This window comes from Manis javanica, chromosome 6 (genome assembly GCF_040802235.1).
Source record: "Manis javanica isolate MJ-LG chromosome 6, MJ_LKY, whole genome shotgun sequence".
NCBI lineage: Eukaryota > Metazoa > Chordata > Mammalia > Pholidota > Manidae > Manis > Manis javanica.
In genome coordinates this window covers 21,383,382-21,400,827 of record NC_133161.1, presented here as the reverse complement: position 1 = coordinate 21,400,827, position 17,446 = coordinate 21,383,382, and the positions used below count along the sequence as shown (strand labels likewise).

At 42.0% G+C, this 17,446-nt stretch overlaps 1 protein-coding gene across 5 annotated transcripts in view; it reads left to right on the top strand.

Annotated features, from left to right (window-relative positions):
- The window catches only part of KLHDC10 (kelch domain containing 10), a 63,482-nt gene extending 50,639 nt beyond the window's left edge, over positions 1-12,843 (top strand). For 4 of the 5 annotated variants that reach the window (XM_037019494.2, XM_073238465.1, XM_073238464.1 and 1 more), the window contains 6 exons: positions 1,101-1,249; positions 2,812-2,896; positions 3,770-3,836; positions 4,358-4,405; positions 6,256-6,395; positions 7,014-12,124. In XM_037019494.2, the coding sequence (XP_036875389.1) occupies positions 1,101-1,249; positions 2,812-2,896; positions 3,770-3,836; positions 4,358-4,405; positions 6,256-6,395; positions 7,014-7,223 (699 nt within the window). In that variant the 3' untranslated portion in view covers positions 7,224-12,124. Of the gene's footprint in view, positions 1-1,100; positions 1,250-2,811; positions 2,897-3,769; positions 3,837-4,357; positions 4,406-6,255; positions 6,396-7,013; positions 12,125-12,684 lie in introns of those variants that run through there. The other variant, XM_073238467.1, reaches the window with a different exon arrangement.
- The last annotated feature ends 4,603 nt before the right edge of the window (positions 12,844-17,446 follow it).

Genomic DNA, 17,446 nt, shown 5'->3' with positions numbered 1-17,446 from the left:
TTCTAGTCCTGAGGACAATATCGGATTATTTATATTCTATTATTACCAATTTTTAAATGGAGAATGAATTCACTGTGGTTATTTTTCCAAAAAAAGTTTGATTTTTCAATTCTGATGTGAGATTGTAATTTGCAAATCTGTTTCCTTGCCTTCTTTTTCTCCCTGTCCCTCTTTGTTTCAAATCCAATTTTGGATCATGATCTATATCTGTATGGAAGTTTAAAGAAACTTTAGGACTCCACCCCCTCCCTGTGAGAGAAGGGCTACATATGGTCCCATCATCCTTAGAGTATGTGATCCTTTGAAGAGCTTGCTGACCTAAGTAATAGAGTAGATGACCCCTGCACTTGGTGAGGAACTCTCATATGGGTGGATCTGAGCTAGAACAGATTGTGTAGAGATTAGTTTCCAGTGCTTTAAACCCTAGGTTTGAGAAGTTAAACTCGAAAAGATAGGGAGCAACCCACCATACATCATAGACCCTTTGAGAGTAATGGGCTAAGTTTAAAACAACCAAGCTTTGATTCTTTTTCATCTGGCTGGCATTAGTACTGATAAATAGCTCAGAGCTATGTCTAGAGGCACATACTAGATAACTCTGTATCCCACCATAGCTGCCATTTAAAGTCTAAGAAGAGACCATAACAAAAGCTGAACTTATATTGAGGAAGGGGCTGGTGGAATATGTGAAGTTTTTGAGACTGTCAACTCTAGACTTTTTACTTAAGAGATTCTGGTGGCTTATTTTCATATCTGCTTCTTCCAGAAAGTATTTTTCTTCAGACTGCTTAGAAAGAGAAGCAGCTTTCTGTGGAGTGCTTATGTCCATGATGTTTAAATTGTTGGGTTGGCTAGGACCCCTAAGGAACATCTGATTCCCTTGTCTCTTTAGATAGAACTTGCTGTTCAGTTGAGCAAAGCTTTACCTTTCTAAAACTCACCTCTGAGTTCTCTAAAATCTTTAGTCCTTGAAGGGTCTGCTATTTAGAAGTTTAAAAAGTACAAGAGAATTTCATAAAACCTGATTTTGGGGTATACGTTTACATCCTTTAATCAAGTTGTTAACGAGTCAGTCTCGTTCACCTTTCCTTGTTATCCAGGCCATGGCAATAATCAACGGTTCCCTGTACGTCTTTGGAGGGACAACTGGCTATATTTACAGTACAGATCTACACAAATTAGATCTCAATACTAGAGAGTGGACACAACTGAAACCAAACAATCTATCCTGTGATCTACCAGAAGAGAGGTGAGGTTTTAGGATTAAAGTGTATTTATTCTTTATTGCTAAGGTTTAACTTTTTTTAGAATATTGGTAATACAGTTTGAAGAAAACTAATTAGCCTGGTTAAAATAGCTAACTGGCTGTTAAATCCAAGTTCAGCATTAAAGAAGGGTCTTCTGGTGAGGGATTGGTATTTCCCCCTGACCTATAGAATTTTTCTCATGTTATTTCCTCTTATACTTAAGTTTTTCTGTACTAGGAAGATGGTAACATTTTGGAGAAAATACCAGTGGTAGCAGCTGTAACTAAATATCATATTACAGGCAAAACAATTACTTTTTACTTTTCTATTTTCCTTCTTAACTTACATATTAGGATTCTTTGGCTCATTTGCTCACAGCTGTATACCCAGAGTAGGGCACAGTGCCATTCCCATAACGGTACACAGTGAATGTTGATTGGATGGTTGGAAGGAAGGAAGGGGGAAGGGAGGGAGCATCATTCATTTTAAGTGTGCTCTGTTAAACACTCAAACATCACGATTCTATTTGCCTTCTAGGAGCAGTCCTAAATCTTTCACTTGCCTTTCCTATTGGCAGTTGCTCCTTCTTAGAATTAAATTCACTCATGAGTGAGTTGAATGGATGGATGGGTTTCCTTCCAGTTGAAAGGCAGATAGTAAATAGGTTTTTATTCACTCTGAATAAAAAAAAAACCCAATCTTTCTTTGTTTTCTTTAAACAAAATGGCACATAGGTACTAAGGAAGAATTTATCTTTATTGTAATATGTTAATGGACTGATTATTGCAGAACTACCATGAGAGAACTTGGGAGATGGACTGTTACTGGAATAATTTTGATGTAATTTATTTTATCAGTACCAGGGCCTTCAGGGAAAGGAGGAAATAGATTAAGTTTTCAAAGCATTTTCATATGGTTGCCTTCTTTGAATCATTTTCTAGCTAGACTTCTTGGATAAAAGTTCTGGTACGTGTTTCACATTATATTCACAGTTTGAAATGTAGCATATAGGCAGGTAATTAGGAAGGCAGTATATAGCATGGAGAAGACAAGTAATGGCTCTATAGTATCTTACTACACTGACAGACGGTGACTGCAATGGGGTGGTGGGGGAACTTGATAATGTGCATGAATGTTGAAACCACAATGTTGTTCATGTGGAAACCTTCATAAAATTATATATCAATGATACTTTAATTTAAAAAAAAAGGAAAAAAACATTTGAGATGTAGTCTCATAGTCATTTTCTGTGTGTATTTGTGTATCCATAAATTTTTAAGGGAGTGCAGCCTATCTGCTCTTATATAACTTTTTTTTTACAGTTAATGACATGAAAAAGAAGTTCTTAATATATTAACCATTCTCTATGTCTACATTATTATTGGTTGCATACTAACCACTTTATGTATGTTTTGTAATTTAATCATTTTACTACTGTTAAACATTTAGGTTATATCTAATAACTTTGTATAAATAGTGATTCAATAAAAATAAAGTCTTGCAGCTCATCCTTAGGTAGATCATTTCCACCTCATTATAGATGGGTTTCATTGTATATTTTCAGATACCGACATGAAATTGCACATGATGGGCAGAGGATTTACATCTTGGGAGGTGGTACTTCCTGGACAGCTTATTCCTTAAACAAGGTATTTTGTTTGTTTTTTTTTTCAAAAATGGAGAGGGAAAAGGATAGAGAGAGGCATGTGTTATACTAAGCAAGATGATTCTGTTCCTGTGGATATTTTAAGTTTTGAGCAGGTTCTTCATCAACACCTATTTTTTGTTAGATGTTCTTTGTAAGACCAAACTCGGTGCCCAAGATAGGCTTTTCAGTTGACAGTTGCTACATATCTGCTGTCAACTGAAAGTACTTTATCACACCTGAAAGTACTTCATGAAAAATCATCCCCTAGCAAAAATGGATGAGGAAACTGAAAGGGATGGTAGCTTGAATGAAGCAATTAAATAGAATTGGAACCAGGATTCTCAGAATGTCACATCCTTCTCACTGTCAATGCTGTGTATCTAAAAAGAACAGACATGTTTAGGACTATTAGAGAGCTCAGCTCTGCAGGGCTTTTAATCATCCATGCCTGTGGCATTTCTAAATCCACACATCCCAGGGCCAGTCTAGATTAGGCAGCAGAGCTCCTGGTCTGGTCTGGAACCTTACTGGTCTTTCTCAGGTTTTCTTAAAACTGCATTCCCATGTTTTCTTACCAACACTTGCTTTTTACTGTTATAAAAATGATACATATTCATGTAGAAAATGTGGAAGTTGCAAAATTCCAACTTTCTTACTCATTTTTTTCTGTGATTTTTAAAAAGTTGAAATAATATATGTGCTTAATTTTCAACTTCTTTATTTAATGTTTTGCTTTACAGTAGAATTAGAAAAGCTCAGAGAAAAACAAAGCACCTTTCAACCTAGAATATATATTTGTATACTCTGTTGTTAAAAATCCAGTTTTCTGGTTAGCTAAAATTATTTGTGTATCTTCTTTTTTTTCCTCTCCAAGATCCATGCATACAACCTTGAAACGAATGCATGGGAAGAAATTGCAACAAAACCCCATGAAAAAATAGGTAAATTGAAAAAATGATTAATTTATCTTTACTAAAAGTGTTTTATACTTTTACTTGTTTTGGAAGGAAAAAAGCAATCTTATTAAATTATATGACAAGTAAAATATTGGTGTTAGAAATGCTTGTATTTCTTAACCTAATTATTATTCTTGTTCAACAATTGAGCGGAGACTTTTAATGGGGATTGTTGAATTCTGTGAAAGTGGGAAATTATGGTGGGATAAGAGATTGGCACTTAAATCAAAATCTCCCTGTCTCTTTGTGGGTGAAAGGGCTTGGGAAAGTCACCAGTAACTCCTACTCCTGCTGTCGCACATTGTTCCCCTGGAACTTCACATTGTCCTGTTATGGGGAGACTTCTGACCACTTTATTTTAGGTGAAATAAGGAAGGATTAGAAGGACTAGTCAATGTTTGCTTAATGCAACAAAGGGACTATTGTGAGTGAGTTACTCATAGTATGCCTTTTGCTGTGGCATGTCAGTGTTACTCCAATCTTCTTGTGGAATTTCTGTTTGGCAGGTTTTCCTGCAGCCCGAAGATGTCACAGTTGTGTTCAGATAAAGAATGGTAAGGATTCTAAACATTCCATTTTTCTAATTGTATATACTGTAAATATCTTATTCTTAGTGATAGCTCCTTTAAAAAGGCATAAGTTTGGGAAGAGTCTATTTCTTGTAGTTTAAACTGAAAGGAAAATCCTTAAGTTATGCTTCTCTCAGCAGTTTTCATAAAGTAAACTAGTACGGTGTGTTGGGTTCCCTTAGTTGTCCGAGAACTCAAGAATCAGCAATAAATAAGCTTTTATTATATAGTATACCACCTGATCTGTCAGCACGCCACCTCAACAGATGTCTGTGCTTCTGGTGGATAATACTAATAATCTTGATGTATAATAGAGATCTCGGAAATAATTTCAGCTAGCCATTTTAGTAATACCTCAGTATTAAAATGGTAATAACTGCTTCAGAGTGTCATTTCATAAAGTTTATTCTGTTTATTGTTTGATGCCAATAGGACTCTTAGCTCATTCTCCAGCCACATTACAATAGTGGCGTTGTCTCGCTTTAGTGAGCCAGCTGCAGCTCCTTTAGCTGAGTGTGATAAGTGACTCCTTGGGATAACATTCCAGTCTTCTAATTTACAGCCTATTTTTTAGTTTGATATACCACCTGAAAAGTATTTTTCTATGACAACGGTGTGTATAAATGAGTTTGAGTGACTGGATCTTTACAGCAATTTAGTTTGGATTTAACTAGGATTATGCTGCCATCTCTGATACAGAGGTGCTTTTTATTATGCTTCTGCTTTTTGGATAGTATTTATAGGTAGTGGTAATGTTCATCTTTGTCTAAGAAGCAAAGGTGTACTTTGCTTTGGAGCTGTATTTTTCTCCCAGTCAAAAAAGTTTCCAGTGTATTTTATAGTTTAAGTAAGTATTGGCTTGAAGGATGTAGACCTGACTTAAGACATCTATTCATTTGATTCTTTGAGGCCAGCCACCATACAAACAGAATTCAGCCTTAGTTTTGGCATTTAGTTTGCAGGTTCACATAGCCTTTATTAGAAGGTGTCTAACTGGTTATAACTAACTGACTATACAAAAATAAACAAAAACAATGACAACAAAACCTTTGATTTGGGAGACGGTTTTGTTCTTGACATAAAGAATCGTACAGATGAAATGAGGTTTCGAAATGTCCTCTTTTGGGTGAAGAAAGCTTGGAAGAGCCTCTTTTGTGCCCCCAAGTTGAACATTGTAGTGACTGTTTCTCCTCAGGTCAAATGTCTGCAAAGAAGACATTTTTCTCTATGAGCAGATAAATGTTCTTTCCAGAACCTTATCTAGAAGAAGAGTTTGCAAACTGGTGGCCTGAAGATGTGTTTTGTTTGACTCATATGTGTATTAAAATTTTTTGAATTAGTGAGTAAAACTTAAAAATCAAAATGTTTCACTTTTTTAAAAAATCCAGATTTCCAGCTTCTCTTGAAAAAACTGTAAGATCTGGCAGTTGCTGACCTTAAGTCCTACATGGTATCAACCAGCTGGAGTGGCATCACCATCTCCCCTTTGAGAGCATGTGCACGCCTGTGTGTTTTCCCTGGACCTCCTATTTATTTTTCTGGACCTTCTTGCGCATTCACTTTATTTGCCTGTCACCTGTAGGTATTTGAATTTGAGAATCCAGACATGAAACCTTCTAAGAGGCTCGCATCCTTAATTCTAACAAAGATTCCAATATAGTGTCCATACCCAATACTGTGTTGAAAGACAAGACAGCAACAGGGAGGACACCTAGTGTGTTATGGAGAAACCCACCAAACTGGTCCCATGTCAGTTAGCAGTGTGATCTACTACAAAGCATGCTGTAGCTGTAGCTCTTCCTCTGTGTGATCTTTGTCCTCTTTTTTCTTGATAGATGTGTTTATTTGTGGAGGCTATAATGGAGAAGTTATCCTAGGAGATATCTGGAAGTTGAATCTGCAGACGTTTCAGTGGGTAAAGCTCCCAGCAACCATGCCAGAACCAGTTTATTTTCACTGTGCAGCTGTTACACCAGTAAGTTTTTATTTTCTTATCTTCCTTACATAGTTGCAGATAATAAGGAAATATTTTTAGGGATATAGCAAGAAAAAAACATTCTGATATTAGCAACTTTGGACTAAGAATGTGTTTTTAAAACTTTATTCCAAAGATAGCCCTTCCTCTGAGTAAAGGGGAGAAAAACATTATATTCATTTTACAAGGGTAGCATAGATGTAAAAGAAATACTATGCATGGCATTTGGGCCCTGACGGTGATATTAAAGATGCTTCCTGGGAGGGCAGAAGAGTTTCACCCCCATGATACTGTATTATTGAAGATCCCACAAGTTTCTTGAAGGCAAAGACCTTTATTTTCATTTTTATATCCCCAATATTTGGTACAACATATACTTAATATAGTCTTAATTTAATGCTTGTTGAAGTAAGAAAAAACTGTACGTTTTCCCCTTAGTAACTCATTCATCATTTAAACCCTTTGTAATCTCTGCACTAAGTTGGGATCAGAAAGAAATACTTTTTGTCTCACATCATCTCAATTCAGCATACTATACATTTTTTTGCCAAATCATCAGCCCAAGTATGTTTCTCTCCTATTTGAATTTATCCTCTTTTGACTACCATTTGTTCATAGGCTGGTTGCATGTACATTCATGGAGGAGTTGTGAACATCCATGAAAACAAACGGACTGGGTCATTGTTTAAGATCTGGCTGGTGGTACCTAGCCTGCTGGAACTGGCATGGGAGAAGCTGCTTGCGGCCTTCCCTAACCTAGCAAACCTCTCCCGAACACAGCTTCTGCACCTTGGACTCACACAGGGACTCATCGAGCGCTTGAAATGAGAATTTCTGGACTGTTCATTGATACTGGAAATGTTAATTTAAAGAGACTCCTTTATTTATGGGCAGTGTAGCATGTGCTACAAAGAGGATTGGTTACCCTGATCAAGGCCTTATTCAGAAAATACATCAGATGCCTTTCTCTAAATTGGTTTTAAGTTCATGGAAATCTCACTCTCCCTCGTGCCTCTTCTGTTGCTTCTCTCCTTCCCGCCCCAAGACACACACACATACACACTCCCTCTTCCTTGATGGAGTTAAGAGAAGGTCTGAAAGTACCTTAATAATGTTTGAATCAAGATATACAGGATTTTTCAAAGGAACTCTGAACATATGATCTTGTCAGCCGGTGCTCTACAAACTAATGCAACATGAGCAACAAAAACAAAAATAAAATTTTCAAAAATTTAAATCCAACAAGTTACAACATCCAGCATCAACAACAAGTTTTGTGGCTCGAAGAAGAAGGCTAACCTGAAGAATCTTGCAGGTTCTATGTAAACCTATATGTTTAGTTCGCTGTTTTCTGAGATGCATCTAGATGAGTAGCTGGATCCAGTGGCAGCAGTTGTTGGCATCTTGCTGCACAGAGACCAGATCTGCCCTTTGGCTTTAGAGGGCAGTTAAGCAGCTCAGCAGCTCTTGGTTAATGGTTTCTTTCCTCATCTTTATGGTGCCAGTAGTCGTTAGAGTTGGCTCGTCAAAAGTCTTCATGTGTGTTATAGCTGCATTGTTTAGTGTTGCTCTTAGAAATTATAGCACCAAGAATGTTTCAAATCAAGAAAATTATGGTGGTCAGAGTTTGTCATTCTGGGCAGTTTTGAAATTCTCCTATGCTTACTAATGGTTTCAGGTATCTCTGACTTCTTCATGGGGAATTGTAGACCATAAATATGTAGCATAAATGCCATGGGACATAAATGTAAGCTTGTGAGAAACCAGAAAAGAGCAGGGCAGGGAGGGCTCCTGCTCTGGGCTGTGAACTTTGACCAACATATTGGCCATTTCATTTTCAAAACTTTTTCCTTTTCTAATTCGGGGCCATGCACCTGCCATTTTCTCAAGCAACAGGTTTTATCTTTAGAAAGCCAACTGGCCCTTGATTTTTCTCTTAGCTTTTTGCCTCATTTTCTGTCTGCTTTAATGTGCATGGTGCTATGAGTAATTGTCTAGTAATTGGATAAAAGATCTTGAGGGAAAAGCCACAGGTCATCCTTCTTAAAGAACTAAGTACCATTTTAAAAACTAGATTAGGAAGGAATGAAACAGGATCATTTACTCTGTGGTGTGAAATTTTAGTTCTGGATTGTTTTGGGTTTTTTTAATTCTAAAAAAGAAACACCCTGACTTTTCACTTGCTTTGCCATCAAGCCGCTAGATGAGCAAGTCACTGAGACAGGAGCATTTGGAAGTCCTCAGGTGTATGGAAGGTGCTAACGGCAGGCAAGAGGGGCACAGTGCTGTGCTGGTCATCCCACTGGTTACTCAGAACAGGAGATTCAGGTGGGAGATGTGGGACACATTTTCCTTTAAGTGCCTCTTTTTCACTTAGCTTTTAAAGTTATTCTTCTTTTTCCTTTGTCCCACAGGGGCACTCTCTTTAACTCATGTGTGGATTTAAAATCACCTTTGAGTTATGGCTAAAAAGTTATCATCCAGTATTCAGTTCTGGGAAAGAGAAAACTGTGGCTCTAGACTTGAACTCCTAACTTCCATGCTTTACTGTAACATCCCATCCATGCTGGGTTGAGTTCATGGAGCCTGTATTCTGTGAGGTCTTGTGATATCCACTCATCTGTGAGTGAGGGGTGTGAGGGAGAGGCAGGAAAAGGAGTAACTCCTCTAGAGGTCCCACCCCCATTTGCCATGGCCAAGTCTGTTGGATGTTTAACCTCTTGCCATCACTGCTAGGCTTGCTTCAGTGAGGAGCTCTCTCCAGAGCAAGGCAGTGTGAGCAACCCCATTAGTTCAAAACACAACTTTGCTGTTTGACTCTAGCCTGGTCTCTGGATATTTGGTGGAAATATAGCCAGAATCAAACAAGTCATGCTGTCTAGCGTGGTGAAAGGCTTTTTGTCATGGATTTATATAGGGACCAAAGACTGAATGCTCAGCCTCTGTGCTTATCCTTCCATGGACCTTGGGAAATAAGCAGGTCTCTAGCTCTGCTATGCCAGAGAGCAAGAAAGATAGGCTGGTTCAATCCACACGTGCTAGCATCTTTTTAAAAACTTCCTGAGGCCAGTCTTCTTTGAGGTAGACTTTGGAGGACTGATGTCCAAGACTTTGTGTGTAACGTTTTCATAAAAGTACCTATCTTTGGTCTAAAGTGTCTTTTTTTAATAAAACACTAGTGAAAATGTTGTAGTATGACCAGCTCTGAATGCTGTAGAACTGCACATGTGCACATATTCTGGATGCCAAATGAGACTGTATGTATGGTGACTTAAATGTAGATAATTAGAATTTTATATAAAGGGTCCCCAGGCATTTTAGTGTACCTATAACCAGCACTCGGACTCCCTGGCATTGTTACTTGATTTAGGGACGTTGATGCCTGCTGCTTCTCTCTCTGCCTCTTTGAGGTACTCCCAGCCACCTTACTGCAGTCTTGGAAATTTCAGTGCAATATAGAGAAACACATATGGATATATACAGATTATATATAGGGTGTGACTATAAAGCAGTTAGACTACTTTTTTTGTCTGTCTAGGGAAGCCAGCTCATTACTTTGGAGTCAAATTATACCAAGAATTTGAAATGTGATTGGCTGGCTTAAGCCAACTCTTGGTCATGCTGGATTTTCAAGTCCGTGTTTTCTTACTCCAATTCTTAAGAGACTTTTGTTCCTTGGGTTTGTTAAGAGTTGAGACTTTTCCCCAGTTATCTTTGTACTATCTCTGTACATCTCTGCGCCCAGGAACAAGGAAGTCTACCTGTAAGGAGTTTCACAAACAGAGAATTAAAACCTAATATTTAATACTGTCAGTTCTCCCATGTATATACTAATTTATCTGTGAATGTAATACTTTATTAAATGACAAAAATGATGCTTTCTTCATTTAATAAAGTATTGAAGTATTTTCCACATCCTGGAAAATCTATAAACCAGTATAGAATGATTGAAATTTTAACTATTCTTCAGGGGCCAAACTGAAATCTTTTTCACTGGCAGATTCATTTTTCAGGGCTCTAGTGACATGATGTAAAAATTTGCTTTAAACTATCACATCCATTACATAGCTAGATTTAAAAATATAAAAATAAACATTAACATTTCTAAGCAAAAAGTATATTAACAGTGACCTTTGATTATCTAGAATAGCAAGAAAAGCACAGATAGTTGAAGTCCATAGATAATCAGTGTTTCCGCTTTTCTATCAAGAAGTTGATTTATTTCTTCTTCCTCCCTGCCCCTTTCCTGCAAGCACCGCCTTCTTAATGGGTGGGGCTAATGAGTAGGTAGAAAAGAAAAAGGAAGAATCAAGGAGGGGCTGGAAACCAGCAAATATATAAGCAGCCCAGTTAGCTGTGATTGATCACTTTGATGAGAGCTGTTGAATGCTGAAATCAGGACCCCCGGGTGGTAGTCCTGAGTTTAGGTGTTACTCTTTACTCCTCTGCTTCAGCGTAGTTTTCTGCCCTGAGTTCTGTGTAGGCTTTCCCTCCTATAACCACCAAAGAACTCTTGGCACCTATGGGAAGAAACAGCAGAGGAAATCCCATCATTTGAACACATTTCTCTGGCTCTTGACAAATACTTGCTTTTCCTCTGTTCTTGCAGGAGCCTTATTTTTTTCCTTGGAAATACCTTTTACAGCCATAGAGTTTGGCTTGTAAAAAAGGTTGAATTATTTTGTAGGACTATGTTGGTCTTAATTTGATAAAGCCAAATTGTTTTTATGTGGTCTTACAGATGTTTAGAAAGTGGCACAAGTTACTAAATTGTCTACCTGCCAGTACTCTGATGTAGCACAAAAAGAGCCATTTCCTTAATCTTAATTGTTCTGACACTGAGCTCCAGGATGGCTGAATATTTATGGTCCCGTGATCATAAGCTCCAAAAACTGACCACTGTTAGCTTATTGCTCTGGTTCCCCAAATACCTCGGGACTCTAGGAGTGTTGGCAGGGCCTGAGGTAGGCTGGGTAGAGTTCTGTGACCTCCACATGTGTGCCACCAGATTATGCCTGCCAATGGTGTTCCCCTTCGAAGGTCATTTGATTCGGTGGAAAGCAACCTCTTCTCTTGTCTGGTGTTGAATGAAGTTCTGAATTGTGCTTCAGAAGTGGTACATCGTTTTGGTATAATTTTCATGTTTTTATTTTTATTTTTTACTTTTCAGAAGTTTTTTAAGGGCCCTGCTTAGTCAGTATACAGGGTGAGTCAGAGGCAGTTTCACCAAGCTGTAGTCATTGCTGTTTTACTAGTTGCACATTTAGAATACAAAGGAGGCATCAGAAACACACTGACGTTCTCTAAAGCCACTTCCTTGTACACAGAGTCTGAGCAGGGACAACACCAGGCATCCCCTATAAAGGCACCTGCCAGTGAGGATTTTACTGGAAGAGCCTAAGCAAGAAGGGAAGCTACTCTCATATGCAGTCTCTGAGGGTTAGCCTGGGCTTGACTCTTCGTACAGGGTATGCTTAGGCCACACACGATGCTTGCCTTACTTTAAAGCTATTTGCCCCAGTCCTGTTAAATAGTGTGGAAGTCCTTTTGCAGTCTGGTGTGCATGCCATATGATCGGGACAGCTTTTCCACCTTCCCCAGTTTCCTACAAGCAAGTAGGAAATATAGTGAATTTACCCTAAAATGTCTAATCTGTATTTATGTACCTTGTCAGTGTTTTGCTGTTGGTTTTCTAAAACAATCTGATCAATAAATCTTATCCAAATCTATCTGGTTCAAGGCCACCTTGATTGTCTGATAGTAACTTGTGTGTGAGTTCACCTGCCTGTGACCTAAGCATCAGTCCTATGCACCTCCACCACCCCTTTTCCACCCCATCAGAGCTCACTTTTCTCTATAGTACCTTCCACCCCCACTGCTGTGGGTCCCTTATCTCTTGCTCACCATCCAGAACTCCTGGGCACATGGTAGTCCCTCAGCAGAACACTGCTTGCTCCCTTCAGGACCTCAACGAGGAAGTGACAGTGGGGTAGGTCTCACTTCCTTTTACTGTATATTACCCAAATCACCACCAGCTGAGTTTGTGTATGGATTCACATGGGGTCCTTTGGAGATGAAACCACAGTTCCTAGTTCTGGCCTTGGTATTGCATATGCTTCCCTTTCCAGAACCTCTGCTTTGTGTCGCTTCACCCTCTGATAGGATCCCCTCTCCCAGCAGTATTTTTTCCCAAGTCTGTTTAAGTCTAGAATTGTTGTGGACACTCCAAGCCTGGTCACTTTTAAGTCCACCCATCCAGAATTGCCCATATGCCTCTTTTGTTTTTCAGCATTTCCTTTGACAAACGATTGAATGAAATATGCCTTCTTGGGACAAATCATCTTAAATATTATAATATAAATCTACAAGGAGGAAAAGGTACAATTTCTACCCCTTAATTAATTTGTAAGACTTCACAGCCCACATTATAGCTAATATTGTATATTTATTACACAGAGCAGTCTCATTTCCTTTAGTTTATTTTTCTGGGTTCTAAAGTGTATACCCCTCAGACACCAGGAATAAGAAATGGAGCCTATCTGTACCTTTTAAACTTTAGACCAGCCAGAGCTTTGAAATTAATTTTTGTTTGTATCTCATTCACTTCTTTGATAAGGCCCATCTTAGCTTGTGGGGAGAGGTTTCAGGGGCTTATAGCTGGTTTGGGTTATTTTGTTCTTCCAGTTACATGTATAAAATTCTACTTTGTCAAAATGCCATTACTAAGCTATTATAATGAACAGTACAACTACATTCTGTGCAGTTAATCTCCTGCAGTAATTGCTTGCAGGGAGAGGACACTGATAAAATCATCCAGTTTCCGCACTATCTTCAAATGAAAGGCACAGGTTCCAGGCCAGCACAAGACCACTCGTCTTCTGCAGTAATGGAAATGTTCTATATTTGCACTGTCTGATATGTGTTAGCTACTGGCCACTGGCTGTTGAGCATTTCAGATGTGGTTAGTGTGACTGAAGATCTAAATTTTTTATTTAATTTATTTAAATGTAAGTAGTCACCTATGGCTAATGGCTACCTAGGAGTGCAGCTCTAGAAAGAGATGACCTGGAGAGTTGGGAGACCAGGGCTTGACTCGTGGCTCAGCCCCTAATAGTTCTATATGTAATTTCTTTTTCTTTGGGCCTTGGTTTACTGACCTGTCAAGTGATGAAGAGGCTGGCAAAGATATTTTCCAAGGTCCCTCTCAGATCTGACATTCTGTGTTTCTGACCAAAGGCCTACAGCAGCATATGTGAGCAGTGACAGGTCTTGAATTAACTCTTCACCTTGATCTTGGTGTTAAAACCATTGGTGCTACCCAGATGGGACGCCTACTGCAAAAGTTCCTTAGGGAGAGCCACAGTAAAGGATACCACATGTGTAGTGCAGGCTCCGAGTGAGAGTGCTGGAAGTGGCGTATGGAATGGAAAAAGGCCAGCTGCCAAGCCCACTCATGACCCACTGGTTTCCGAACCATGAGGCATGGGTGTTAAAAATACAGATTTCTGGGCCCAAACCGCAAAGATTATGTTTTAGAATCCACTCCTTGGTTGATTCCAATTTAGCAGGTTTGTAGCATTTGGGAATCCCTGTATCACAATTGCACCTCTGCCTGGGGCTAGACAAGATAACAGAGAGGCCTCCCTACCTTATTGGTCACTGTCATACTAATTGCCCAGGAGAGAACCAAAGCAAAGGCCAGAATGCATGCTTCCCAATCCTTGCCCTGTTAGGACTCAGTGTAAAGATGGCAGACTGTCCACCCAGGATGATCTCCTCACCCTCTTGGAGGACCACTAAAATAATAGTAAGATGACTTTGGTTTTCCTTTTCCCTAAAAGGGGGCTAATAAGAGGAACGTATCTTTTGATGTTACTGTGTAGCTTAAATGAGGAGATATGAGTAAAATGCTTAGAAGGATGTCTAGTACACAGCATGATTAGGTATTGACTATTGCTCTCTATAGTGGATAGAACAAGAAATAAAGAAATTCGAAGTTAACCAATAAAAAGCTAAATATAAGATGAGGCAGGGGAGGGGGGTGATGTGAGCTAAATCCTTATCTTCCACAGCAGGAGGGTTAGCAGAAAGTCTCAAATTGAAGCACTAACCAGGAGAGCATATTAGAGAGGGAGAGGTAGGCATCCAAAGAAACAGCCAAAGGAGCAAACAGTGTAAAACAGGTTGACCCGTGAGAAGGGCTGCAGCAGGGACTGCTGGTTTTTTAAGTACAATCCAGGTTTTTGTTTGTTTCTTTTTTCCCCTTGTTAAAGCAGAATCCTTCACAGCTCTTTCAATTTAGCTCTTTAGGACATTGTGAATCTGGGTCCCTTCTGATCAAATCAGGCTGAGAAAGACTGGGTGATATTCATATTTTTAAATTCTTCATTGATTCAGATGTAGCCTGACTGGTATTTGGGGGTCTTCTATTTAAAAATCAATCTTGGAAGCTAGTAGAAGGGAAAAAAATTCAGGAGAGAGGGGAAATTTTTTTAAATGATACAATCTCTCAATGTGTAACTGTGGTTTTACCCTGTTGCCCAAAGCTTATTTCTCACCATCCTGTCCATTCATAAGATCAAGCAAGAACATTATTCTAGGGAAGAGGCTTCTTCCTGCATACACTCCACAGGGAGGTAAGAGGAGGTAGAGGGTTTCTGAGTGATATATCAAAGCTGACCCAGAAAAATCTGCCCCATCCTGCACAGGCCTTGGGGTCTAAGTCACAAATGCAACAGTGAGATACTTTTCTCAGCTTCTCAAACACAGAAGTGTGTCCTAGCTTCTCTCCAGCAGTCAGTTTGGCAAAAGGGCCTCAGCAGCTCACTAGGAAGGTACAAAGCGTCTCTCAGTCAGGAAGGACAGCACCCAGGGCAGCCCATCCCAGGGTGAGGGAGGAGACAAGAGACATTGGGAGCCCTGGCCTCTATTTCAGAACCCCACTCCAGGCCAGGAGCTTTAGAGCAGTATTGCAAGTGGCAACTGTGAAAAGCAGAGGAATCAGCTGTTATTTAGTCTATGTTGCTTTAGAAGAGACACACTGGTCAGTTTATCCTTCTCAAGACTTCCACCGTAAAAAGCTGTTCAGCTACTGGAGCTGAGTGGCTCTCCCCATGGCTACAAAGGATGTTTTCAAAATCTCCCCCACTATGAGGGAGCAAAGTTACTTGCTCTATCAATGCAAAGGAAGACTGGGGTCTTACTTGCTTCCAAAGCCTCATCTGGTGGAAAAGGTAGAGTGTGACTAAAACAGCCAAATCAGATCTTGGTCCAGGATGTCAGCCTCTCCCCATGCTCCCCCTGCACGGCCCAGACTCCCTTGAAAGAGGGCAGACTTGCCTCCCACAAAGATATGATCCATAAGAATGACCAACTTGGAGGCTGTCTGAGTGGCTTGCATACATACACCTGAGGGGCGCACCTGGCCCACCACCACCGCAGAGCCCAGCCCCTGCCTCCTGCAGTGTCTGCCAAGCATATTCATGGCTCCTTTTCTCAGCAAACCTGTGTTGGAGTGCAAACCTAGAGGTCTTACCCCACTTCACAGTGTGATTATTAGGCCAAGACTAGCCAAGTTAGGTGATTTGCCAAAGAAGTCACCGAGATCCGCAAAGCCCTGGGAAGGGAGGGTATGGGCTGGTCAGGCTGAGAAGACCTTGTTTGGGGCGCATCCCAGGGCCTCCTGGGGCTGGGGGTTGCGGCAGAAAAGGCCTGGGATGCAGCGGAACGGGCAGTGGCCGGGGCATCCTGGCGGCCCCGCCGGGGCTACAGCGCATCCAGTCCGGAGGGGACACTCGCTGCTCGCCCGCCATCCGGTGGGGCCTGTGCCGCGCCGGGCCGAGTGGTCTGGGCCAAGCTTCTCCGCAGAAGGCGTCGCGAGGCGCCGTCTGGCGGCTTCTCTGAGCCCCCCTGGCCGGGAGCGGCAGCCCACGGAGCTCGCTCATGTCTGGGCGCCGGCGTGCGCCGCTGTGCGGAGCGCAGGAGGCAGCAGGGAAGCGGCCCTGCCTGCAGGGAGCGCCCGTCAGGAGGGAGCAAAGCAACCGGCTGTGGGGTGACTAGGAGCGTGTGTCCGGGCAGAGTCGGGGAACATCTCTCCGAGGACGCCGCGAATGTGCACCAGGAACTAAAACGGTTTGAGGAAGAACGTTACCGGGTAGTTCAGACAGGGACGGAACCCAGCCCCCGGTGTCTTCCAGACGGGGAGGAAGCCGCGCGGCAAAAGCAAGGCGCCCTCGGGGGAGCAGGCGCGGGGAGCGGGGAGGGAGAGGCGGGCCGGGCAGGTCATCCAGAGCTGGGCACTTTGGGGTTCAGCCAGGAGGAACGCAGGACGGCCCCTCCAGCCGCAGCGGAGAGGATGCAAGAGGAGGCGGGTCCGTTAGGACAGGCACGGACCCAGGCAGGGTGAAGGCGCTCGGGGCCTGGGCACGGGGCGGGGTCGGGCCTCAGCTCACGCCCCTCTCCGCCCTCCTCAGGGCGCCCTTGTGTGGCCACCAAGCGCCCAGCTCTGAGCAGGGGCCCAGCACAGCCGGGGCGGCGCCGCAAAGGCTTGGCTGACAGCTGGCACCCACGAGGAGGGTACAACACGGGGCCCGGAGGGCGTGGGGCCGGGCGGGCGGCCTCCGGAGCCCCGCCCCGAGGAGCCCCGCCCCGAGGAGCCCCGCCCCGAGGAGGCCGCCGAGGGCCCACCCGGGAGGCCCACCCGGGACGCTGCCACTCCGGGCTGGAGAGGCCTCACACACACACTCCCTCCCTCTCATACACACACTCCCCTCACACACACTCACACTCCCCCTCCACACTCCCCTCACACACACTCACACTCCCTCTCCACACTCCCCTCACACACACTTTCTCCCTCTCACACTCTCTCACACACACACTCCCCTCACACACACACTCCCCTCACACACACACACACACTCCCCTCACACACACACTCCCCTCACACACACACTCCCCTCACACACACACTCTACCTCTCTCACACACTCACACACACACTCCCCTCACACACACACACACTCTCCCTCTCACACACACTCACTCACACA